General features: G+C 40.6%; 1 protein-coding gene across 5 annotated transcripts in view; it reads left to right on the forward strand.

The window, feature by feature from the left end:
- The window catches only part of FARS2 (phenylalanyl-tRNA synthetase 2, mitochondrial), a 571,180-nt gene that overhangs the window by 369,952 nt on the left and 174,674 nt on the right, over nucleotides 1–26,554 (forward strand). Inside the window, exon 6 of one of the 5 annotated variants that reach the window (XM_053664100.1) lies at nucleotides 9,074–9,240. The exons of the other annotated variants lie outside the window; for them this stretch is intronic. Coding sequence (XP_053520075.1) covers nucleotides 9,074–9,184 — 111 coding nt within the window. The 3' untranslated portion in view covers nucleotides 9,185–9,240. Of the gene's footprint in view, nucleotides 1–9,073; nucleotides 9,241–26,554 lie in introns of those variants that run through there. 5 annotated transcript variants of the gene reach the window in all.

Genomic DNA, 26,554 nt, shown 5'->3' on the forward strand with positions numbered 1-26,554 from the left:
TGTTTTGGAAAAGTAAAGTCTCTCCTCCTTGGCCTCCCCTCCCCCCACTCACCTTGAGAATGCAGATGAGGGCACCAGCAGGCCTGAGTTTCTGCCAGTCTAGGTAAGAAGACAGGGTCAGCACTCCCCTCCTTGGCTGTTGATGCCACCCCCTTATCAGAATTCTGCTTTACCCTCTTCCTTTCATAAACCTATTCATTCAAGCTGTAAGACAGAAATAACAGAATTCACTAGACTCTTGGAAATAATTGGGCAATTTTTACAACATCATTATCTCCCCCTCCCTCCAACCCCCTCTATCAAAATAAGCAAACAGGGAGCCATCCATTTTCTAACTATATCTTCAAGTGCTTACTGCGTTCTGCCTAGGAATTTTATATACTTGAAGCGTGTGTGTGTGTGTGTGTGTGTGTGTAGACCACCTTAGGTTCTGTCGGTGGCACATTTCCTTGGTGGTTATTTTATCAGCATTTTTTTTTACCTTTTATAGACATGGATCTGCCCCCAAATAGCATATAATGAAGAGGTCTTTGAAACAAATCTCTGAAAACAAAAGATACTTTATTTATCATGTTTATGGAGGGCAGCCAGGGAATCTCATCTGAAAAATGCATAATTAGAAACCAGAGAACTGTTTGTGCATATGCCTGAGTAGGGAAGGGGGTGCAGGGGGGCGGGGCTTGGTATCAATGGTGTTAATAAAATTCTGGTTTTCAGTTTCCTTTTCTCTGATCAGAATAAGAATTAGGTTACGTGGAAACTAAGTGACAAGAGGCAGCAGAGGGAAGAAAAATACATTATTTTTATTATTATAATATCCTCTTTCCCATATTCTTTTTCACACCAAAATAGGATGCTAGAGATCTTTAGGAATAACTATATATAAAAAGAAAGCTGTGTTTTCTGGGGAAATTAAATATTTAATTTTTGTAGAATAAAAATAAAAACCTTCCATATTTCTCTTTTAAAGGCTATTGATCCTCAGGATTGGCTCCTTAATGTATTAAAGTCCTAGTAATCATGATATGACTAAGCCAGATTATGTAGCAGTTCTGTGATGATACAGTCTCTGCAAACCACTATGGCTGAGGAGTGGGGTTAATCAAAATGTGTGGCTAACTGGAAGCTGCATGACTAATCTTAAAACCACTGATAAATAAGAAAACATAATGCATTTAATACAAAAACTGCACTGACAGTAGTGTTTAATCAGCATGGTGCCATTTGGCAGCAGTTTCGGATATGTTTCCATGGAAAGAATGGGTTCAGATTCTGGCGCTGACTGGGTAGCTCTTTGACTGGTCAATTCATTGAATCTCTTTGAGCTTCATTTTCTTCATCAATAAAATGGGAATGCAGTGATTTCTGTTTTACCAAGGTAGCATTGAAGAATATTTAAACCAGTAAATGTCAAAATATCTCATACATGTAAGATTATTTTTCATTATTTTCCTATCACAGATGTATTACAGTGATAGTTAATAGACTTTGAGATTAACAGAATCATAACATCAAGATTTATTTTAATTGAGGAGATTTCAGGTTAATGAGGAAAAGGTGAGATCATAAACTAAGAGATTTCTATAAATAAAACATTATTTTCAAAAAAATAAGATTTGACTTGTTTTAGAAAATCTGTATCACTGAACCCATAATTACGAGGTTTCATTATGTGGCTCCAGAACCTGTCCTTCCCATCACAGCACATTCCATACTGTGTTCCTCAAAAAAGAAGATTTTATAACTAAAGTTGGGGACATGGTTTTCCTTACTTAGAGGTCCACAAAACCTTTTAGTGTTTTAAAGGTTCTGAGTAAGAAACCTGAAACAGGCATTTCCCAAACTCATTTGACCATGGAACCATGTTAAAGAGAGCATCTATTAACACTTTTTAGGTCTAATGTCCCATACTACCTCAAGTTCATGAGCTCTTGTGGCAGACTGCCCATGTTCAAAATTTAATTATGTGATCTTGAGATAATTACTTATTTCTCTGAGCTCCATATTCTCATTTTTCAAAGGGGGACAATAATATTAATATTGTAGTATTATTAAATAGGATCATATATATCTTCAATACATATTGTTAAATGAGGTGTTATATCTTAATTATGAGATAACATGTTTATAGACATGTAAAACTATGATTTTGGAGGTGGTGGGAGCAGAGACTAGGCTGGAAGCACTTAATGGCTGATGGTCCCCTCTGGCCTTTTATTCCCTAATTAAGACCACAGCCTGGTTTCTTTATAAAGTTTTCTTCTTACTATATGAAGCATGGCCTTGAATTTTTCCCCAGAGCCATCTTACTAACCTCCTGTTCTTCGTGTCTGAACTTTAGGTCACCAATTCAAATGTATCCCCATGGGAGTATAATGCAGTTAAGAAGAGGCCCAGTGGAAAAGCCTTGGGGAAGTGGTCTGGCGTGTGGGCAGTGGGGCATTGCCTGCCTCTTCTGTACTGGCCACAGTAGTGGTCTTGATGGAACTCTGAGTCCTGTGTGGCCACATCTTCTACTTTTTATGGGATAACTTAGAAATCCAGATGGTGTTAAATTTTCTGATTTTTAAAGATACACATACAAAACAGTACAACATTTGACTCATGAGTTGTCAGTTTCACAATCTCTGCATTAAAAGGAAGCTTGTGGGCATCTCTGCTTTTGAGATTGTAGGTGCAGCCTTCTCTCTCCCCTACTATCTTTCCCACCTTTTAGCTTTGCTCTGACATCTGCTCTTTCTGCTTGCTAAGAGGAAGGATACCCATTTTTTAAGCTAATGGGTTTCCTTGGTTCTGCCTACAGTTTCTCTGTTTTCATTGTAGGACAGTTTCCTCTGAGCCCTTCATACCCAGTAATCACCATTTATTCACCTATTGCCCACTAGATGCCAGGCTCTGTAGGTCCATTTATAGGTAATTCCTAGTGGGAACCCAGCTGTCTACACTGTGATCCCTGCGGCGGCCTGGTAAGACCCTCATAAGTCTTGAGTCATGGCTGCATTTTAAGGCCACACCTGCCTCTTTCCTTCTGCCTCTCTCTATATTCACACCATCACCATGGCCAGTGCCTTGGGGAACCAGTTTCCAGAAATTAATACTCCATCAGATTGAACCTTTCTTGGTAGTTTCTTTGACAGTTTTAGGTTAGCATTTACCATGTTGCTCCTTTAAACTTACGTGGAAAACTGGCCCCTCTGTTCTATTTCCGTTGTCATTGGGGTGTTTCTCTACTCCCCGAGGAGCTGTATCTTATTCATTATTATAATCTCTGTGCCTGTCACAGTAACTGATACATGGAAAGTGGTTGGAGGGGGTGGTAACAAGCCCAGGAACTGGAGCCAGCTTCTTGGTTTCTACCCCATCTGTGCTGCTCACTGACTAAAATGATATAGTTCTATATAGTGTAGAACTATAATCCTGGGCAAGTTGCTTAGCCTCTCTGTGCCTTAGGCTTCTCATCTCTACCAAGGGGTTGGTGTGAGGACCAACAGAGAGCTGGTGGGCAGTATCTGGCATGTGGAGTTCCATAAATATTGGCTCTCAGTAGTAGTAGGGTTAATGTTCATGTGACTGTAGGGTAATATGTGTTGATCAGAGGAATGAGCTCAGAATGCTAGTTTCTTTGGCAGTCATCTTCCCCAGAACAATAGGAGAACCCTCTTTTATTTTGAAAACAGTGAGAACCCTGTAGCTTTGCTTGGCAGTGTGGTGTTTTTCAGAGCCTGCTTGATTCGTATATAGGCTGAATGAGGTCACCTCTGCAGATGGGCTGGACTGCAGCAGTGGCGCTGCAGTGACTCCCAAAGTGTCAGATGAAGCACTGAACATGCTGTCTCTGGGAGCTGTAGCCGCATCCTGTTACGATTCCTAACACATAATCAGCAAAATGTTTTAGGAACATACATGCTTAATATATATCTTTTTGGAAAATCTTTTCCAAGTATATATTTTGTTTCTGTTTTTGTGGATAAGTAGGTATCAAATAGTCTTTCGTACAAAGATGCAGAACACATTTTAAAATCTGACTATATCATATATATAAATAAGCTGGTGTACCTTAATGTTTAAAAACACAAATTTTGATGTCACACACACACAGTACACATCTTGTCTCCACTCTGAATAGCTGTGTGACTTGAGTAAGTCACTTAACATCTGTAAGTTGCAGTTTTTTCATCTATAAACTGGAAAGCCAATGGTATGTACCCCCTAAGGTTGTTTTTGAAGATTAAAAGTCACAATGTGTGAACAGTCTTCAGCTTAGTACCTAGTAAGTGCTGGCACATAATAAATGCTCAGTAAATGTTGGATAATATACTTAAAATTGACAGACCTACTGAATTGGGTCTCAGTATATACAAATGCAAGAGTGAATAGTGATGTGTGTGTGACCAGAGTCCTTTTACAGTGCAAGAGAAGAGCGCATTAAACTAGAGCAGTGGTTCCCAATGATCTCTATGTATCCTAGTACCCTTGGGAGCCCTCAGAAGGGACCCATGTTAGGCCCGACCTTCAGAGGTGTACATTCCATTGGTTACAGGCTGGGGCGCCCAGCCAGCTGGATTGAGAACCCTTGGGCCAGAATCCATGTTCCACAGATCATGTGGTCATGGCCAGCATCCACCTGAGCAGCAATTACTTAAGATTGCACCTTGACATCACGTAGCCTGGAGAGGTACCTTGGTTGATGAAGAATAGGGTGGAGGTACCACTGTTCGTTCAGCTCTATCCCCACCTCTGAGAAAATACTCCCAGCATAAAATCTATTGATGGGGATTTAGGTAGGAGTTGGGACTAACTCAGCAGACACATTCCTCTTTTACCACTAAACCCCATGTACGTAGTACCTGTCCCTTTAGATTTTATATTAGTCAGTGGAAATATAGCTTTGTAAATTGGACCAGACTGGCCAGCATTTTGATTTTTTAAGGGTAAAAAAAGATTTTGCTTCACTTTTGCACATAGCCTAGAATGTCTTATGTTATAAGCATTTCTAGTCCTTTTTCTTTCACTAAATTTTAAGCTCTTTTTGAAGAGTCTATATCTTGTTTGTTTTAAATTTCTTACCAACTGCCTCATACATTGTAAGCAGAGTGAAATTCCTAGAGAATTGGATTAGCCATGAGAAAGTAGTAACCAGTCATCACAATCAGCTCTGAAAATTTATTCCGAGGTCATTAAATTATCCAGATCAGCCATGTATAAAAAAATATGTAGATCTGAGAGAGCAAGTACAAATGAAACATTATACTTTCACAGTAAATCCACACTTACATTTATTTACTAAAGTTTGGGAATGTATGAGGCAACACTGTGGTATTAATGCCATTGAAACCCAGATACAGAAAACTTCGCCCTTTTGTCCTTTTAAACACAAATACAAATTAATTTCCTGGAAGTTGGGGAGAATACCATCTTTAAATCAAATTTAGTTATCTAAAAGTCACACTAAGACCTAAGGCCAAACAGCAATAGGCAGGGGGTTAACCCAGGAACCAAGTGATCCTAGACTAGATGATTAATTTCTTATATTAGATGATTAATTTCTTATATTAGAGAGTTGATTGAATATGACAAGAAATCTTATGTTGTCTATACAAGTTACATGAACTTCTCTGAGTAGTCACTCTGTTACATACCGTGGGGAAGATCACAAAAACATGAGACGTGCCTTCTGCTCTCATGAGCAGTAGTTCTTCTCCTGACAGGCAGTCCAGTTGCCTAGTAGCCATGTCCAGTTGGATGTGCTGATTGTCCTTCAGATTCAACATACTAACAAACATAGTTCATCTCTTCTTAGCATTTGGAACTTAAAGGGACCTCAGCTATTATCTCTTAGATTTTGCTGATACAGTATCTTTGCTGAAGATAACGTTCTTGCCCTGAGGACCTCCTCCATGCCATTCATGACATCGTATAATCATTAGGCTAAGGTAATTCCTTCCTTCATTCATTGAACTAATCTAATCAATACTTAAATATTTATGGATTTTAATATATCTTACTCATTATGCTATTATGGTTGTCCCAATTTTACTCCTTTGCCACCCTCCACCTGGTACCCCCCCATTCTCTCTGATAATTCCTCTGTTAGTATATGTCCATATGTCATGCATATAAATTCTTCGGCTTCCCTATTTCCTATACTATTCTTAACATCCCCCAGTTTGTTGTGTACCTACCAATTTGTACTTCTTATTCCCTATATCTCTTCCCCCCATTCTCCCTCTTCCCCCTCCCAAATGATAAACCTCCAAATGATCTCTATATCTATGATTTTGTTTCTGTTCTGCTTGTTTGTTTAGTTTGTTTTTTAGATTCAATTATTGATAGTTGTGAATTTATTGCCATTTTAATGTTCATAGTTTTTATCTTTTTCTTAAATAAGTCCCTTTAACATTTCATATAATAATGGCTCGGTGACGGTTAACTCCTTTAGCTTTACCTTGTCTGGGGAGCACTTTATCTGCCCTTCAATTTTAAATGATAGCTTTGCTGGACAGAGTATCTAGATTGTAGGTCCTTGCTTTTCATCACTTTGATTACTTCTTGCCAGTCCCTTCTAGCCTGCAAAGTCTCTTTTGAGAAATCACCTGACAGTCTTACCGGAACTCCTTTTTAGGTAACTATATTCTTTTGTCTTGCTGCTTGCAAGATTCTCTCTTTATAGTTAACCTTTGGCATTTTAATTATGATATGTCTTGGTGTAGTCCTCTTTGGATCCATCTAGTTTGGGACTCTCTGTGCTTCCTGGACTTGTATGTCTATTTTTTTCACCAAGTTAAGGAATTTTTCTTTTATCATTCTTTCAAATAAGTTTTCAATTTCTTGCTCTTTCTCTTCTTCTGGCACCCCTACCCCTATGATTAAAATATTTGGACACTTGAAGTTGTCCCAGAGACTCCTTAGCCTCTCCTCATTTGTTTTTTGTTTTGTTTTGTTTTTTAGTTCTTTTTCATTCTTGCTGTTCTGTTCTGAATGTTTTTTTTCTTATGTTCCAAATCATTGATTTGATTCTCAGCTTCATCCACTTCACGGTTGGTTCTTTGTAAGTTTTTTTTATTTCACTCAGTGTAACATTTATTTCTGCTTGGATCTTTCTTTATACTGCTGAAGAACCCAGTGGATTCCTTGAACATCCTAATAACTAGTGTTTTGAACTCTGCATCTGATAGATTGCTTATCTCCATTTTGTTTTGTTCTTTTTCTGGGATTTTATTCTGTTCTTTCATTTAGGCCATATTTCTTTGTCTCTTCATTTTGGCAGCCTCTTTGTGTTTGTTTCTCTTTATTAGGTAGAGCTGCTTTGACTCCCTGTCTTAGTATTGTGGCCTATTGTAGAAACACATACCTGTAAGTTGAATAGGGTGGAGCCTTATGTAATCACTAGAGTGGGGCAACCCATGTTCTATGGCTCTGTGTCAGGGCAGTGCCACTGCCTGGTCTTTGGAGTTTTTCCCAGGAGAAAGCTGTCCCCCTACACTTGCCCTGGTGCTAGACACTTTAATTTCTCCCCATATGCCATTGGTGCCCTTCCACTTCTGCCCTGTTGCTGAAGCCCAGAAGGAGTGGGTCTGTGTGAGTCCTAAGTCCATTGTGGGCCCTTTAAGAGGAGACTCCTGAGAATCTCAGTTTCTTCCACTGCCCCAACCCCCACCAATTTTTACAGCCAGAAGTTATGGGGACTTACGTTCCTAGCACTGGAATCCTGGTCTGGGTGGTCTAGTGTGGGGCTGGGATCCCTTGTGCCTGAGGTATCCCTCCCAATTTTTAACTACCACATGTGGGTATGGGACCACCAGTCCTGAATCTCCACGCTTGTATGTGCATCTCTGTGACTCCACCCCTCCTACCCATCTGGATGAATGTGAGTTTTTTAATTCCTTGGTTTTCAGACTTCCATACAATTTGATTTTCTGATGATTTTGGATGATATTTGTTGTGTAGTCTAGTTGTAATTTTGTTGTGGTTTTGCAAGGAAGTGAGCCAAGGTTACTTACACCTCCATCTTGACTGGAAGTCTCTAAATTAAATATTTAAATTAGCCCATACTTATATCCCTGTCAGCTTGTAAATTTCTTAGGGAAAAGAATATTTTACTAGTCTTGGTGTCTCTTGTTTGCCTTTCGTGTTTCTTTGCATATAGTGTTCAAAAATATTTGTTGAAAGAATGAATGAATAAAAAAGAAACAGTGACAAAATTGGGTTCATTGATTCCAAAGTGTTTGCAGACAGTGTGTTTTGTAGACATTTGTATCTTATATCACTTCTCTAGCCTTTCTAAAATGTGCCAATTTTGCTTTGATTGGCTCCAATCTTTAAGAGATCCGACCTCTACTATCACTTGTAATATATATATTTTTAAGACAGTTGAAAACAGTAGTGAGAGCTAACAGTGGAAAATTCACCAACTTCCCAGGCCTCAAATAGACTCAGCTTCCACACAGACTCTCTGTTTATTGGATTTATCTAGTGCCTTTGCTTTAGAGCTGAGAGGGCATTTGCCAGTCACCCAAAGGGATCCCATATTTCACCCATCCACAATCAATAGGCAATAAGAGTGTCTCTGATGCTGACATATCCTGCTTTGTGTCTCCCCTCACTTCCCTCTTCATCACCAGCCAGTACTCCCTGCCTGCCGCACCAGGCTCCACAGTGGGAGAAACCCAGAAAGGCAGACATTTCAGGTACATGGGCATCTTAAAGGTAATGATGGTATGAGAGACCATCCTTGAGGCTGGCCCAGTGCTGAGCTACTACTGCTCACAGTCTCTTAAGGCAATTGCGGGCTCTTGTCTATTCTGCCTTAGCAGTCAAATCCTCCATCTAACCCTTTCCCTCCTCTCATTTCTGCTTCCTGCCTTATCTCCTTAACACAGTCTGAGAAGGGGTGAGCCAACCAAAGCCTTCCTGAGCACTGACAAGGCTCTGGGTTATTAGCAGCACACAGAACAAGCGAGGAGAGGCAGACAACACAGGCAGAATCCTGCCTGACACTGAGCCCCTAACAAGTGTATCAGCTCAAGGGAAATTCAAGGTGTTACAGCTCACTCTTCTGTCATTTCTCTTGAAGGTTCACCACCATAGCACCTCCATGCAGGAACTGCTTCTCTTCCCCTCCTCAGCCTCTGCCAACACCTTTCCAAACCCATGGACTCATCATGCCCAGCAACACAGTTATTAGCATAATTCAGGGACTACTTGAGACAGGTAACAGAATAGATACAATGAAGAAATACAATCCTCCAACTGAAATGAGGAGCCAGTCTTCTTCCCTTATCCCCACCTTTTTCAGCCTCCCTTTCCAAAAAATAAACAGTTCAATAAATGAAATTCAGAATGTTGGAAACCTCTGCCAAGATGACACTACCTCCTATCTGGTTGTCAAATTCAAGTTCTTTACACCTTCCATAGGAACAAAGAAGGTCTCCATATCACTTGTGAAGTGAGGATAACAGGGAAACATTGCAAACCATTTGAATCCTCGGGTTTTTAGGGGATGAAGTCACTGAAAAACAGCCTATAGGAAAATGTTTGATTCCATTTCATTCAGGCTCAGGCTGAATTTCCTATGACACTGCAGGGCAGAAGATAGCACAGAAGATAGGAGGACAGTGGAAGAATCCATGCTGATGAAAGTATGGGCCTGTTTTCTGACTCATTGCTATTTATTGAACACAATTAATGATAGGCCCTCAGGGTAGCAGGTACGTGGACACACAGAGACTGAATCCCTGGCTACGGACCCAGAAAGAGAGTCATTGCCATGTAGCTGGTGGCTTCAGTGGCATGTCCCTTTCCAGCCTTGTTCCATCAACCTAGAAGCATGATCCACCCGCTGATGATCATTCCCCCAACCCTCACCTTGCTTGGGTCTCACCTTCTGACAGCACTGGATTTTATTTGATAAAGGAATGGAAAGAAACTTGAAGGATCATAGGTTTGATATTTTTGCAGGGATAGAGGTACTTTAGGGTGTAGTACTTGGAGTGTTACTTTATTGGGTGGGATCTTTGGAAATTTCACCAAATGATCAGAGGATCTGTACTTTCAAAAATTTCATTTTTCCCTGAGCAACTTATCAATACCCTTTTTTTCCCCATTGCTTTGTTTAGATTTATGTTGCAAATTGGTTATTCTGGATTTTATTCCTGTGGTGTATGAGACTCTGGCATGATGTCAGGGATAGGGACCAGTGACTCTTGGTAAATCTCTTTTTCCTGTCCTTCCTAAGTATGTATATCAGTCAGGATCCACACAGGATACAGAAACTACACCACTTTTTTGTTTGTTTCCCTGTTTTTAAACAATGAGAATCTGATCTAAGAAACGTTATTTTTTTGAGGGAGGCAACTAAGGAATGAAAAGGAAAATACTAAGGTTTCATGTATAGAATCACTGCAGGATGCAGCCACCCCTGTAAAGCTGTGGGAACAGAGGAAGAAGTTGAATTTCATGAAGCTTAAAAGCTTGGTGGAGTGTTCCCTCAAAGCTAAGAACAGGACCTCTGAAGAGAGGGAAGGGCAGGTGTCTCTGAGCTCAGAAGAGGCACTCTGGGGGCTGGGGTACCTGGGGAGGGTACATCGACACTGGTTCTGCAGGCGTTAGAAAAACTGCACTGCGGATTCAGCTGCCGCTAGTCAAACTGGCATTACTGGGTACAGAAGCAGTGTTAGCCCTCACTGTAGAAAGCCAGCAGGGAGGAGCCATTTCTTCTCTGCCCTCCTACCTGCAGTCTCCCTCCAGGGAGGCCCTAGCAAAGCAGAGATGTGGTTTGCACAGGCCAGCTCAGCCTCACACAGCAGAGTGCATGGAGGTGGGTGGGGAGCTGGGAGGCATGAACTTAGTAACTGGCATGTCAGGTAAAGTGCCTCATTAGCCTAAGAGGGAATCTGAGTTTTTTTATAGTCACCGTGAGCCTTGAGCATCCTGTTCTTGTTTCCTCCTCTCCAGTTCCACACTTGACCCTTTTTAGTTCTCCAGAACAAAGGTCTACAAAAGTCCTCATCTTAACATGTCCCCAGTTTCTAATTCCTTCAACCCTTTCTGCCAAAACGGCTCTACCCCTAATCCTCTGATGTCTGTACCCCCAGGAAAAATGATGGTTCAGCTCTACTCCCCAATTCCCTCTTCTTCACAGTAGCTTTGGTCATTGCTCAGCATTTTCTGGGGGACCCTTCTCACCCTTTTCCTGCTTCCCTGCCCTGAGAACCAATATCCCTGCAGCCAGACCGAGTCTGGTCCAACCAGTCATCACAAAAAAGAGCCACAAAGTTTTCTAATTTAATTCAACGTGTTGGTCATTCCCATTGTGTGGCAGGCACTGCTCTTTATGTAAAGAGGGAGAAAGTGTGTTACCTGAATTACAATGCCCTGGAGACATTTTAAATCAGATAACACAAAGAGGTAAGTAAACTCTTCACAGATCACTGACCACAGTTGGTGCCACAGCTTGTGGAGGTAGCAGAATCAGCTGGATCTGAGTTCAGTTATGGTTTAGCCAGGTAGGAACAAGAAATAAAGCAGTAAACACTTAGGTATTTACAAATCCCCACAGCAATAGCATGATGCAGCATTTTACAGATGGGAAACTAAATCACAGGGGAACTGCTCCTGGTCATAAAAATGAGCTAGTGGCAGGGCCGAGTTGTGCCAGCTGAGTGACCTCCCCCATAGGCTTCATTTGAAGACTGACTGAGGTAACAGTGCCTGTCATAGGTGAGCAATTAGTGGTAACCATTGTTACGCTGTTAATCTGATGAATTTTTTTAAAGCTCATAACACATAAAGGAATAATTAATCATACCCTACCTTACATAGTGTGTTGTAACTTATAAGGGTTTTTAATATATATTATTTCATTTAATCTTCATAATAATTCAGTGAGGTAAGGATATATTTTCTGTGTACAGAGTCTACTGAGGTTAGGGACAAGCTGCGGCTAGTAATAGCGGGGTTCTAAGAGACATAGGGAGGGCAGCACAGCCATTGTGGGCTCTCCATGCTCAGGGGGGCCTTGAGGAAGAGGGGCCCTTCACCCGGTGCGGTGTGATATAATGGATGAGGTAGAGATTTGGGAGCCACATGCACCTGTGTTCACACACCACCTCTCTCATTACCTGGGCATCCCCGGGCACAGCAGCCTTTGCTCTCCCGTTTCCCCACCCCTGCAATCCGGACAACACTGTCTGCCTCACGCCACTGTGAGGGTGGCTAAAGCCAAGTGGAAAACCTTATGTCCTGTACAGGTAACCGGCATATATGGTAGTTTCTGAAGAAGAAATACCAAAGGTTGGTTTCATGGCTGTTCCTATGTACAGAAACATTCTGATTCACTTTGCATAAGGGAAATCAATCAAGATTGAACATGGAATGTTACTTCTTCTGTGATGAAATTTTGCTTGCTCATAACCTCAGCAACATTGCCTAAGGTTTATTTGATGGAACTCTGAAAAGCTTGTTTTCCCACCTATAAATAGTTAAAATTTTAAACTAGTGAGAAACCCAGGGTCATGTGGAGTGGCAGGAAGTGTGGTTTGAGTGAAGGTGACACTGAGGCACCCTGGAAGTGAGGGCGTGGATGTGCTCACCGGACAGGATGCCTCTGCCTCTGCCTCTTCTCTTCCTGCTCCAAGAGGCAGGGTGGCGTGGCTCCAGAAACCAGCAGAATCAAAAATTTGGGTTGCACTTAGTCTTTTGTTTGAAAATTTAGTGTGGGCAAACTGCACCGATAATCTTTATCAGGTTCCTCTTCCCCAACTTGGTTAAACCCAGCATTTCTCAGATGTACTTGACATAGCCAGGTTTTTCAAGGTGCCCTTGATGATGTCCTCTGGTACAGTTTTAATACCTCACGTCCTGTTGTGCAGACAACAGTGTGTGAGGTATTAAAAGTGCCTTCTTTGGCAGATGAGGAAACTTGGGCCCCAAGAGCTGGCAGTTTGTCCATGGCTAGAAGCAGAATTCTGAAACTGCTGCCTCCGCCCAATGTTATGGCAGCATCTTCTCCAGAAGGGAGTCAGTTACCACCTTTCTCTCCCTGCCAGGTTTGACTTTTGATAAGACAGATGGCCAAAAACTTTTTCCTGTATTCTCCCTGTCTTGTTGTTTTAATGCTATCTTAGTGAGACTTTCACCTAATTTATGGAAGGTGTGTTTTCCTCTGGGAAGGGGAAGGTAAACTAATGACCCCATTCAGGCTTTTAGCAATATTTTCAAAGATGACCGCGTCTGCTCCCACACCACGTGGGGTCTTTCTTTGGCTCCAGTGCACTTTACTACATTGTGCATGTATTGCTTTTTGTGGCCTTCCTCCTCCTAGTCTATGAGCTCTTTGGTCACAGGAATGGTGTTTAAGTAGCCAGAGCAACCAGGACAGGCAAGACACATAGTAAGTGCTGAGACACATAGTAGGTGCCTAGGAAATGCTGACTATCTGTTTCTCTGCTCTGATTACACTTAAGTTCTGCTAGCTTCAGGAGAATGGGGATTTCTCCATCAGAACTCTTTTTTAATTTATTTTTAATAATATTTTTGTTTTTAAAGATTTTATTTATTTATTTTTAGAGAGGGGAAGGGAGTGAGAAAGAGAGGGAGAGAAACATCAGTGTGTGGTTACTTCTCACGTGCCCCCTACTAGGGACCTGGCCTGCAACCCAGGCATGTGCCCTAGACTGGGAATCAAACCAGCAACCCTTTGATTTGCAGGCTGGCACTTAATTCTCTGAGCCACACCAGCTAGGGCAACATTTCATTTGCTTTTAATTAAGGTATCACATCTGCCCACTGTGAACTTTGTTGTGGACTTGGTTGGATTCATTTGGATTCAGTGCAAAAGAAAATAATACTTCACATTTCTTTCTTAAAGAAGAGATGTGGGTAGTGGAGCTCATTGTTTTGTTTGTTAAAATATTGGGTTCCCCCCAAATTTCTTTGGTTTTCCCTTTAAGATGGCTCTAATAGCATTTAGTTGTCTTTAACTTGTCATTTGAAACAATTTTGTTAGATTGTATTGTGACAACTGTCATATCAGTGTGCATTGAAAAAAACCATCAAAATTGGCGAATTTTTGTGTAGCCATTTTAGTACTGAAGACAGAAGAAAATATGCCAACATTTTTGGCACATTATGCTTTATTATTTCAAGAGAGATAAAAATGCAACTGAAATGCAAAAAGAAGGATCTGTGCAGTGTATGGAGAAGGTGCTGTGACTGATCAAATGTGTCAAAAGTGGTTTGCAAAGGTTTGTGCTGGAAGTTTCTCACTGGAAGATGCTCCACAATCAGGCAGACCAGTTGAAGTTGATGGTGATCAAATCAAGACATTGAGAACAATCAGCATTATACCACACAGGAGATAGCCAACATACTCAAAATATCCAAATGAATAAAGTTATTTGTGAAAAAGAAAAATATGTCTTATTTTATGGAAGAAATACTAAATGGACTTTTTTGGCCAAGTCAGTACAACCTAGTTTTAACAGGTAGAATTTTATCTGAAATGAAGAAAAAGCAATTTCTTTTAAAAGTGTGCATGTACAAACTGGAGCCAGTGTTCCCACCCATTACATATTTTTTCTAAGTAAATGACTAAATATTGGTATCTTTTTTGCTTTCCTTTTCTTTTTATCTCATTTTTGATATTTGAAAAATAATATGTTTAAATTATGAACATAATAGAATGGATGCCCATGAAGCCACCACCCAGCTAGGATGACTGTCATGACTACTTTGCATCTCATGTGTTTCCTTCCCCATCTCAAACCATCCCATCCCATCCCATCCTCTGTCTCCCCTCTCCTTGCTCAGACAGTCACAATGCTTTGTCTTAAAAATTTAAGTGGTCACAGTTTGCTTTTTGTTTCCTATGTCTACCCTATGGCCAGGAGTTGATATTGAACTGTCTTTTAGAGAAATCAAGTCAGTGTTTTCAAAAGTGATTAGTCTAACCCATCTCCCCTGGGCACTAATGTCACCAAACAGGATGGAGAACAAAACTTTAGACACAAGTCACAGGATGGATTTCTGTCCAGTGGGGTCTTTTGCTGAAACCGTGTTGATTCTTTAGCATTATGGGGGTCAGGAAGAAATATTGAAATATGTAGTATAAGGGATCTGGCTTGAAAGGATCAGTAGACAAGGGTAAGAGGGAAGAGCGTAGGGTGAGGAAGAAGGGCTTCCTGTCTGTGAGAATCAAACGTTTCATCATTATTACAGTTTTGAACAAACCATTGGAAATCAGATGTCTTAAGTTCTTCAGGTTAATTTTTGACTTGCTCATTTTCTTCTGAACACTGGAATAGCCATGCAAGTTCAATTTACTTTCTCAAACTGACCCTCAGTTTTACCTCACAGCACATATAGTCCCAAACAGAATGAGGGACTTGTAGAGACTGCAAAATGACATAGAATGAGAAAAGAAATGGCAAGCCAGCTCATGGAGTTTTCATAACTTATTGAGATATAATCTATATACTGTACGATTTATCCATTTATATTGTGTGATTCAGCAATCTTTAGTGCATTCATAGATATGTGCAACCATGTCCACAATCAATTTTAGAACATCATATTACCCTGAAAAGTTATTCTTTTATCGTTAGAATTAGTATTGTGTCACTCAGCCAGTGCTGTAGGGTCATGGTCTGGGCTACAGGCCTCCACCCTCTATGCAACACCTTCCTTGACCAGAGGCACAGATGACATTTCTTTTGAACACAGATTACTGAGGCTTACTTTTTCCCCTTAAGTTAAAAACCATTATATTCAGGCAGGGCCCTGAACCCTTGCTCTGATCCCGAAGGCCCCAGGGAAGAGTGAGGAGCATGCAGTGGTGCTCTCCATGCCCACTCTGTTTGACTGTCTACAGAGTGCAGCTGTGTTGTTGGGCTGCGTAGTGGCATGTGATTAGTTTTAAATAAAAAGTTCCAGAGCTTTAAAGTAAATTTAAGATTCAAAAATACTTGAAATTCTGTTTCTGCTCATGAGGACTTCAGTAGATAGTTGTGGTCATAGTATAGAAACACAGAAAGTTAATTCAATGCAAAGTTGATAAAATGATTGTTCCTCATGATTTTATTATGGAAGTACTTTGTTTCCTGTGTCTTTTCAAACAGAACTGAAATTCTATCAAGTTAAGAACAAATATGGGAAACTTCCTTAAAGTTTAGAAGAATGCTTAGAGCTCAGTGGGTCTCCCATGGTTTCCCATTGAAGTACCAAAAGTGTGCCCACCTCTGACCAACACTGTGTGCTCCTGGCATGCAGTGAAATTACATAAGAATTAAAACAACATTGGAACAAAGTGAGAAAATCTGCAACATCAAGGCAGCATGGAATCATGAGTTAGAATAGCCTGAATTTGCAAAGTGCAAACCTGCTTACCAAATCTGAGAAGCAGTTTTTTTCTTATAAAATGGATAGGTGCAATTAAAGTAAGAGCCATCAAGCATTTGAATATACAGCAAAGTAATCGATTGACTATACTATTTTTATAGATAAAACTGATTTTTAAGTTAATTAGATAAGAAAACTATCACATGAACTGTAAATCGACTGGAAATCTTGATTATAAATCAAGATAATTAATCTAAAAGCTAAGTGAATCATTTGAAAAGGAAATGTCATGGAAGGCACCATAGGGATATATGTTAGATTTCGTCTTATTTAAACAATAATTAATTAGGCTGATAGATCGCTTCTGGAAAAGGTAAGAGAAACTGATTTCTTTTCAGCTCTTAGTTTTAAACGGGAGGCCTTAATGTATAGGGGTTAACAGCACAGCCTGGCCCTGCATTTGATATTGGCTCTGCTACTTACTGGCTGTTTGACCTTGGGCTGTAACCCACAGTTTCTTTATGGCCACAGAAGGAATAGTGGCCATCTTGTTTAAGCATCATGCTGTGCATTAATGAGCTGGTATGTATGCAGAGCCTAACACAGTCCCTGGCAAATAGTTAGTACCCCATGAAAAGTAACTGTTAATAATATAATCACAGTAAAAACCAAGGGGACATGTGTTCTTTAAAATTTTTATTTACTTATTTTTCAAGTATAGTTTTCTGTCTATTTCTCCCATCCCAGCCCACCCTGCCCCACACTCCCCACCTCCCTCCCACCTCCATCCCCCCCTAGTTCTCGTCTCTGTGTCCTTCATACTTGTACCTCGAAATCCCTTCCCCTTTTTCCCCTCAAATTTCATTCCCTCTCCCCTCTGGTCACTGTCCCCCTGTTCTCCATTTCAGTGTCTTTGTTTTTATTCTGCTTTCTTGTTTGTTTTGTTGTCTAGCTTCCTGTTAAAGGTGAGATCATATGCTATTTGTCTTTCAATGCCTGGCTTATTTCACTCAGCATAATGCTTTCCAGTTCCATCCATGTTGTTGCAAAGGATAGGAGCTCCTTCTTTCTCTCTGCTGCATAGAATTCCATTGTGTATATGTACCACAATTTTTTGATCCATTCATTTACTGATGGGCACCTAGGTTGCTTCCAACTCTTGGCTATCTAAATTGTGCTGCTATGAACATTGTGGTGCATAGGTTCTTTGAAATTGATGTTTTAGGATTCTTAGGATATAATCCTAGCAGTGGAATTGCTGGGTCAAAAGGCAGGTCGATTTTTATTTTTCTGAGAAAATTCCATACTGCTTTCCATAATGGTTGCACCAGGCTGCAATCCCACCAACAGTGAACTAGGGTCCCCTTTTCCCCACTCCCTCTCCAATATTTGTTGTTTGTTGCTTTGTTTATGATGGCCATTCAGACTGGTGTAAAGTGGTGTCTCATTGTGGTTTTAATTTGCATCTCTCTGATGGCTAGCGATATTCATGTGTCTCTGGATATTCTGTATGTCCTCCTTGGTGAAGTGTCTGTTCAAGTCCTTTGCCCTTTTTTTAATTGGGTTGATTGTCTTCTTCATTGGAGTCGTGTAAGTTCTTTGTATATTTTGGAGATTAAACCTTTGTCTGTGGTATCGTTGGCAAATATGTTTTCCCATACAGTTGGTTGTCTTGCTAATTTAATACTGTTTTCTTTAGCCATGCAGAAGCTTTTTATTTTGATGAGATCCCATTTGTTTATTCTTTCCTTTATATTCCTTACTCTAGGGGACATATCAGTAAATATGCTGCTACATGAAATATCTGAGATTTTCCTGCCAATGTTCTCCTCTAGGACTTTAATGGTTTCACGGCTTATATTTAAGTCTTTTATCCTTGAATTTCTTTTTGTGTATAGTGTAAGCTGGTGCTCAAGTTTCATTTTTTCGCACATAGCTGTCCAGTTCTCCCAACACCATTTGTTGAAGAGGCTATCTTTACTCCATTTTATGTTACTGCCCCCTTTGTTGAATATTAATTGACTGTAGAGGGATGGGTTGATTTCTGGGCTCTCTGTTCTGTTCCATTGGTCTATGTGCCTGTTTTTATGCCAGTACCAGGCTGTTTTGATTACAGTGGCCTTGTAATACAGTTTGATATCAGGTATTGTGATTCCTCCCACTTTGTTCTTCTTCCTCAAAATAGCAGCTGCTATTCGGGCTCGTTTATGGTTCTATATAAATTTTTGAAGTGTTTGTTCTATGTCTGTGAAATATGCCATTGGTACTTTAATAGGTACTGCATTGAATCTGTAAATTGCTTTGGGTAGTATGGACATTTTGATGATGTTAATTCTTACAATCCATGAACACCATATATGTTTCCATTTGTTTCTGTCTTGATTTCTTTCTTCAGTGTTGTGTAGTTTTCTGGATACAGTTCTTTTACCTACTTGGTTAGGTTTATTCCCAGATATTTTATTTTTGTTTTTGCTATATCGAATGGGATTTTTTCCTTGATTTCTGCTTCTGCTGATTCATTGTTTGAATACAAAAATGCCTTTGATTTCTGGATATTGACTTTGTATCCTGCTGTTTTGCCAGATTCATTAATTAGTTCGAGCAGTTTTGGGGTAGAGTCTATAGGATTTTCCATGTACACTATCATGTCATCTGCAAACAGTGACAGTTTTGTTTCCTCCTTTCCTATTTGGATGCCTTTTATTTCCTTTTCTTGCCTGATTGCTGTGGCTAAAACTTCCAATACTATACTGAATAGAAGTGGTGAAAGTGGACAACCTTGTCTTGTTCCTGATCTTAGTGGAAAAGCTTTTAGTTTTTGTCCATTGAGTATGGTGTTGACTGTAGGTCTCTCATATATGGCCTTTATTATATTGAGGAATGCTCCCTGTATTCCCATTTTGCTGAGTGTTTTTATCACAAATGGGTGTTGTACCTTATCAAAAGCTTTTTCCGCGTCTATTGATATGATCATGTGGTTTTTGTCTTTGCTTTTGTTTATGTGATGTATTACATTTACTGATTTGCGAATATTGAACCATCCTTGCATCCCTGGGATGAATCCCACTTGGTCATGGTGTATGATCTTTTTAATGTGTTTGCCAATATTTTGGTGAGGATTTTAGCATCTATGTTCATTAGCAATATTGGGCTAAGTTTTCTTTCTTTTTTTTTAAACTATTTTATTTATCTTTAGAGAGGAAGGGAAGGAGAAAGGGAGAGAAACATCAATGTATGGTTGCCTTTCATGTGTCCCCTGCTGGGAACTGGCCTGCAGGGAACCGGCCTGCAACCCCAGTATGTGCCCTGACTGGGAATCGAACCTCGATTCTCTGGTTCGCAGGCCTGCGCTCAATCCACTGTGCTACACCAGCCAGGGCTGAAGTTTTCTTTCTCTGTTGTGTCTCTATCTGGTTTTGGAATTAGGATGATGCTGGCTTCATAAAAAGAGTTTGGGAGTTTTCCATCCTTTTGGATTTTTTGGAATAGTCTGTGAAGAATAGGGGTTAGCTCTTCCTTAAATGCTTTGTAGAATTCTCCTGTGACCCCATCTGGTCCGGGGCTTTTGTGTGATGGGAGTTTTTTGATTACTGCTTCAATTTCTTTTGCTGTTATTGGTCTATTCAGGTTTTCTGCTTTTTCATTGAGTTTTGGAAGATTATATTTTTCTAGAAATTTGTCCGTTTCCCCTAGGTTCTCAAATTTCTTGGCATACAGTTCTTCATAGTAATTTTTTACAATCCCTTCTATTTCTGTGGTATCAGTTCTAATCTCTCCTCTTTCATTTCTGATTGTGTTTATTTGTGTCCTCTCCTTTTCTTGATGAACCTACTTAAAGGCTTGTTGATTTTGTTTATGTTTTCAAAGAACCAACTCCTGGATTCACTGATCCTTAGAATTGTGCTTTTAGTCTCTATGTCATTTAGTTCTGCTCTGATATTGGTTATTTCCTTCCTTCTACTTGCTGTGGGCTGTCTTTGTTGTTGTTCCTCAAGTTCTTGCAGGCATAGGGTTAGGTTGTTTGTTTGAAATATTTCTGTCTTCTTTAGGTAGGCCTGTATTGCTATAAACTTTCCTCTCAGGACTGCCTTCGTTGTGTCCCATAAATTTTGCGTTGTAAGTTCGTTTTCATTTTTTTCCTGGAACTTTTTGATTTCTTCCCTAATTTCATTCTTGACCCATTCATTGTTTAATAGCATACCATTCAATCTCCATGATTTTGGGTGTTTTGGGTTTTTTCCTTTGGGGTTGGTTTCCAATTTCAGTCCTTTGTGGTCAGAGAAAATGCTTTGTATGATTTCAGTTTTCTTGAATTTTTTGAGACTTGTTTTGTGTCCTATCATGGGGTCTATCTTTGAAAATGTTCCATGTGCATTTGAAAAGAATGTGTATTTAGCTTTTTTGGGATGAAGGGCTCTATGTATATCAGTTAAGTCCATTTCCTCTAGGGTGTTGTTTAATGCCGCAATATCTTTGTTGATATTTTGTTTGGAAGATCTGTCCATTTTTGTTAGTGGGGTGTTAAAATCCCCTACTATAATTGTGTTGCTGTCAATGTCTTTCTTGAAGTCCTCTAAGATTTTCTTTATATATTTGGGTGGTCCTATGTTGGGTGCATATATATTTATGTTGTTAATATCTTCTTGGTGGATTCTTCCCTTGAGTATTATGAAGTGACCTTCTGGTTCTCTCCTTGTGGCCCTTTTTTTGAAGTCTATTTTGTCTGATATGAGAATTGCTACCCCAGCTTTTTTTTCTTGTCCGTTTGCTTGGAAAATTTGTTTCCAACCTTTCACTTTTAGTCCGTGGTGATCTTTTGTCCTGAGGTGGGTCTCTTGTAGGCAGCATATGTGTGGGTCATGCTTTCTTATCCATTCAGCTATTCTGTGTCTTTTGATTGGAGCATTTAATTCACTTACATTTAAGGTTATTATTGATAGGTGCTTATTCATTGCCATTTTTGTACCTGTGTTCCTCTCTGTCTCTCTCTTTTCCTTCCTTTCCTTAAAGCAGTCCTTTTAGTATTTCTTGCAAGGCTGGTTTGGTGGAGGCATAATCTTTTAGACGTCTTTTGTCTTGGAAGCTCTTTATTTGGCCTTCTATCTTGATTGAGAGCCTTGCTGGGTAAAGTAGTCTTGGTTGTAGGCCTCTAGTTCTCATTACTTGGAATATTTCTTGCCATTCTCTTCTTGCTTGGAGTGTTTCCATTGAGAAGTCAGTAGCTAATCTTATTGGGGCTTTCTTGTATGTTACTTCTTTTTTCTCCCTTGCTGGCTTTAAGATTTTCTCTTTGTCTTGGAATTTTTTTGTTTTAATGATGATGTGTTTTGAAGTGGGCCTTTTTGGGTTCCTCTTGATTGGGACTCTGTGATTCCTGGATTTGTGTGACTTTTTCTCTCATCAAATTAGGGAAATTTTCTCTCATTACTCGTTCAAATACATTTTCTATCCCTTGTTCTTCTTCTTCTCCTTCTGGTATTCCTATTATTCAGATATTATTACGTTTCATATTGTCTTGCATTTCTCTTAATCCCTCTTCATTCTTTCTGAGCCTCTTTTCTTTTTCTTGCTCTTTCTGCAAGATGATTTCTACTTTGTCCTCCACCTCGCTGATCCTATCTTCTGCTTCATTGATTCTATTTTTAAAACTTTCTACTGTGTTCTTCAGCTCCAAAATTGTATTCTTCATTTCCTCTTAGCTGTTGCTGATAATTTCTGTTTCCTTTTTCATGTTGATACAGTTTGCAGTGAGTTCATTGTAGCTCCCCTGTAGTTTCTGGTAGCTCATTGTGAGCTCTTTGAACTTCCTGATAACCAGTGCTTTGAATTTAATATCTGATAGTTGATTTGCCTCTATTTCATCTAACATTTTTTCTGATGGCTCCTCCTTTTCTTTCATTTGGGGATTGTTTCTTCCCATTGTTTTTGAGACTCTTCTTGTTAGCCTCAGCTTCTAAAATTGGTCTGTTCTGACTCCCTGGGTTTATGGTGTGAACTTCTGTGGTAGAATACCTGTGAATTTCAGTTGTGCAGGCTCCTGCCGGTATCTTGCTGTTCTTCGTTTCCACCTACTCCTTTTTTTGTATGTGTGTAATCAGTTGGAGGGGGAGGCCAAATGGTTTATGACAGCAGAAGAGTATTTTATAATAGTTGCAGTCACATCTGGTAGGGAAGAGATAGGCGATCTTTAGGCTATATATAATGTTAGCCATAATCTTCAACCCAACTTGCCACTTTTACGAAAGAATGGACAAAAGATAAGCTTCCTGTTGGGGAGGGAAGGCTTGTGAGTTGCGACTAGAAGCAGTGAGGTTGCAGACGGTCAGATATTGAGGTAAATTGAGAGTAAGGAATAGTAGACACGTGTATTGTATAAGCAAAGAGTTAATTACTCCATTAATAGAATTAAGGAACTTGTAAAGTGGGCTAAGATCTGGGAGATTAGTTGTGAAGTGTTTACAGTTATATAGAACAACTATTGTTCACAATATTATTAGAGCAACAATCCTGTGACCAACTCTATGAGATCAGTCTGAATAGGGAGTGTAGAGCTTCGGGTAGTGTGCTAAAGGAAAACAAAAAGCATAAGGTATAGAAAATTAGAAATACATTGTGGAGTAAAGAACAGAGGAGACCTGTCAGATAATACAATATAATCAAGACTAAGAAGCCTATACAGGAGGAGGAGGAATACAAAGATACTGTTAGAATATGAGAAGTGAGAATAATGAAAGAAAAATAATACAAGTATGGTGTAACAAACAAATAAAACAGCACAAAAAAAAGGCAAGAGAAGGGAGGAAAAAGCGATAAGGTTGGGAACAAGGGAAGAAGGACTAAAACAGGAAAAAGGAAAGAAGAGGATCAAAGTATTGAAAGATAAAGCAATAATAAAATTCAAAATAAATGAGATTGCCAATAAAAAACACAAAAACCCACAAGACAAAACAAAGAAACTTCCCTTGTTGGTTTTAAACTGTCCAAACCAGTTTTTCTGGTTGCAGCAGGACCTCTCTGTTGGCTGTGTTGCGGGCGCCCGCTCTCCCGCTAGTCTGCCTGATTCCCTTGCTCTCTGGCTCAATACTTCCTCACTGCCAGGCTGGGTGGTAAGCAAGCCAAGCTGTCACAGGAGGGCACCTCAGTCAACTTTCAAAAAGCATATAATGATAATAAAAAATCCTCCCTACACAGCCTGCCTCTCCGCCCAGCCCAATCTCCAGTCAGAGCAGTGGCAACAATGCATCTCTTAATTCTCCAGGGCTGGCAATCACAGAGTCCTCTCAATTCTTCCAGGCTGGCAACCACACAGTCTGCAGATGAACACGGCCCTTCGTATTTGTTGCTCTCTGTTCTTTGTGTAAACTCAGTCACACAGGCCTCTGTCTGGTGCTGCCCATGGGTGGTGGGGGCGGGGCGGGGGGGGGACGGAGAACACTGTTGCCCCTGTGCTGGTCGCCTACCAGGGCTGCTTGTTACCCTGGCTCCTGAGGAGGGCACCTCCTGCGCCGGTCCCAGACCAATGTCTCTGTGCCCCCACCGCCATGGAGCAGGGTCCAAAGATGAGCTCGGCCCTTTGTTCTGGAGTTGCTCTCTGTTCTTCGTGTAAACTCAGTCGCACAGGCCTCTGCCTGGCGCTGTCCAGATGGAGGGGGGCGGAGAACACTGCTGACCCATGCTGGACGCCTACCGGGGCCGCTTGGTACCCCAGCCCCCGAGAGGGACGCCTCCCGCACCGGTCACAGCCCTGCTGCGGCGGCTGTAGCACCAGGTCGCCTGACTGCAGAAGCTGGCCCCGCTGCCTTCCTGCCCCCACTTGACTCCCCTATGCGCCACTAACATGCCGCTTGACCGGAATCTCAATTTCTGTCACAATCGCTGCTCTCCCAATTTCGTAAATGCTGTCAATCTATTACTTAATTACGCTGTTTCTCAGTAGCTCGGCCAGGCTTTTCACCCACATGTACAGGGAGCTGGATTACGTTCCGTCCTGCTCCGTCACCATCTTCCTCCCTCTTGGACATGTGTTCTAATCTAGAAAGAGAAGCAACATCCAGAGGTGCGAAAAATCCCCCTAAATTTTACTGTGGTTAAAAGCTGAGTGAAAGTCACCTTGGCAATGTCAGAACTCTATTAGGCTTACTGTCAATAATTTTTAACTCCCCCCAATAAATGTATAAATATATGTGTATGAATATGTGAAATAGCTTTGCCTGAAAGGAGGAAAGCAGAGGCTGACCTAATAATACTTGACTGGAAAAGAAAACCTTCGTTGGGATGATACTCTGTTATCCTGCCTCGGTGACATCAGAAAAGAGAAGAGCGTTTAAGAGGAAGGTTTTGACATAGAAACAAACTTCACTGGAATAAAAATACTATTATACTGGGTTACGTTATCAACTGACAGTTTAAGGTTATCTTCCTTGAATATTTATGAATAGGTACAGGGGAGTGAAGAATTTTGATTTTATAGTAGAAGGATAAGAAGGGAGTCTTTGAGGATTTTAACCTTAGAAGGTACATGGAGACATTTCTATTTTATATGTGGAGAGTGGGAGTGAGCCTGGAACAAGAGGCCAGTTAGGATGCAACAATATTGTTAAACCAAAATCTCACTTTTTGGACACCCCTTCCCCTCCCCCCTCCCCACTGTCACTTTGGCAAGTTTATGATTTATAACTGGGTCATGGACAACTGCCAAAATTGTGTATTGGTCGAACCATTCAAGTCAGTGTTTTGGCTAGAAAATGATACGTGCTTTGTGAGTGTTACTTCACGTCATCTTCTCTGCAGTTTGCTGACATAAGCCCCATCTCCATGTTACAGATGAAGAAGCTGTGAGGTGAGTAGCTCAGGCATGTGCGCATACCAGGCAAGGCCAAGGCCCAGGCCTGACTGATTTGGCTGGTAAAGATACAGTGAACTGAACAACAGTAAGAGAGAGAGAGACAGATACAGTGAACCTCCTTGAGATGTAGACAGTTTGTCACTTACACAAACTGTCATAAGAAGAGTAGCCACAGGTGCCCACTCCCCATTGTCTTCCTCCCACACACCAGGAAAGGAACAAAAGGGGCTGTCTTGGTTTCCAGGAGCTTCCCTGACAAGGTACCACAGACTGGGATCTGAATAGACTCCCTTGTCACAGTCCTGGAAGCTGGAAGTCCATGATCAAGGTGCCAGCAGGGTTGATTTCTTCTGAGGAATCATGTAGTGTGAGGAAGAATCCGGTCAAGGCCTCTTTTCTACATTTTGGTGGTTTACTGACAGTCCTTGATATTCCTTTTCTTGTAGAAGCATCCTCATGTGTCTTTGTTCTCTGTGTGTATGTTTCTGTGTCCAAATCCCCCTCTTTGAAAATTAATTTCTATTAAATTTATTGGGGTGACATTGGCTAATGGGATCATTTAGGTCTCAAGTGTACACTTCTATAATACTAGATCTGTACATTGCACTGTATACCCGCCTACAGTCAAACCATCTTCCATCACCATGTAATAGGCTCCCCTTCACACTCCCCATACCTCCCAATTCCTTCTCTCAGGTAACCACCACATTGCTGTCTGTGTCCACCAGTTACAGTTTTATATCCTGCGTATGAGTGAAATCATGGTTCTTAGCTTCTCCTGACTTACTTCACTTAGCTTAATATTCTCAAAGTCCATCAATGTTGTTGCAAATGGCAGAATTTCATCTCTTCTCATGTCTGAGTATTATTCTATTGTACATATCTACCACATCTTCTGTATCCAGTCCTCTATCGAAGGACACTTTTGCTGTCTCTATGTCCTTGCCACTGTGAATAATGCTGCAGTGAACATAGGGGTGTATATATCTTTGCGAATAGATGTTTTCAAGTTTTTTTGGTAGACACCCAGGAGAGGGATTGCTGGGTCACATGGTAACTTTATTGTTAATTTTTTTAGGAACCTCCATACTGTTTTCCATAGTGACTGCACCAATTTACATTTCCATCAGCAGTGAATGAGGGTTCCATTTTTTCCACAATTCAACACTTGTGATTACTTGTCTTACTGATAATAGCCATTCTCATGGGTGTGAGGTGGGATCTTATGGTAATTTTGATTTTTACCTCCCTAACAGCTAGTCAGGTTGAACATCTTTTCATATATCTGTTCACTGTTTGTATGTCTTCTTGGGACAGTGTCTGTTCAGATGCTCTGCCCATTTTTTCCATTGGATTATATGTTTGATGTTGAGT

Source organism: Artibeus jamaicensis, unplaced genomic scaffold (genome assembly GCF_021234435.1).
Source record: "Artibeus jamaicensis isolate MK-2021 breed Jamaican fruit bat unplaced genomic scaffold, CSHL_Jam_final contig_335, whole genome shotgun sequence".
In the NCBI taxonomy this organism is placed as follows: Eukaryota; Metazoa; Chordata; class Mammalia; order Chiroptera; family Phyllostomidae; genus Artibeus; species Artibeus jamaicensis.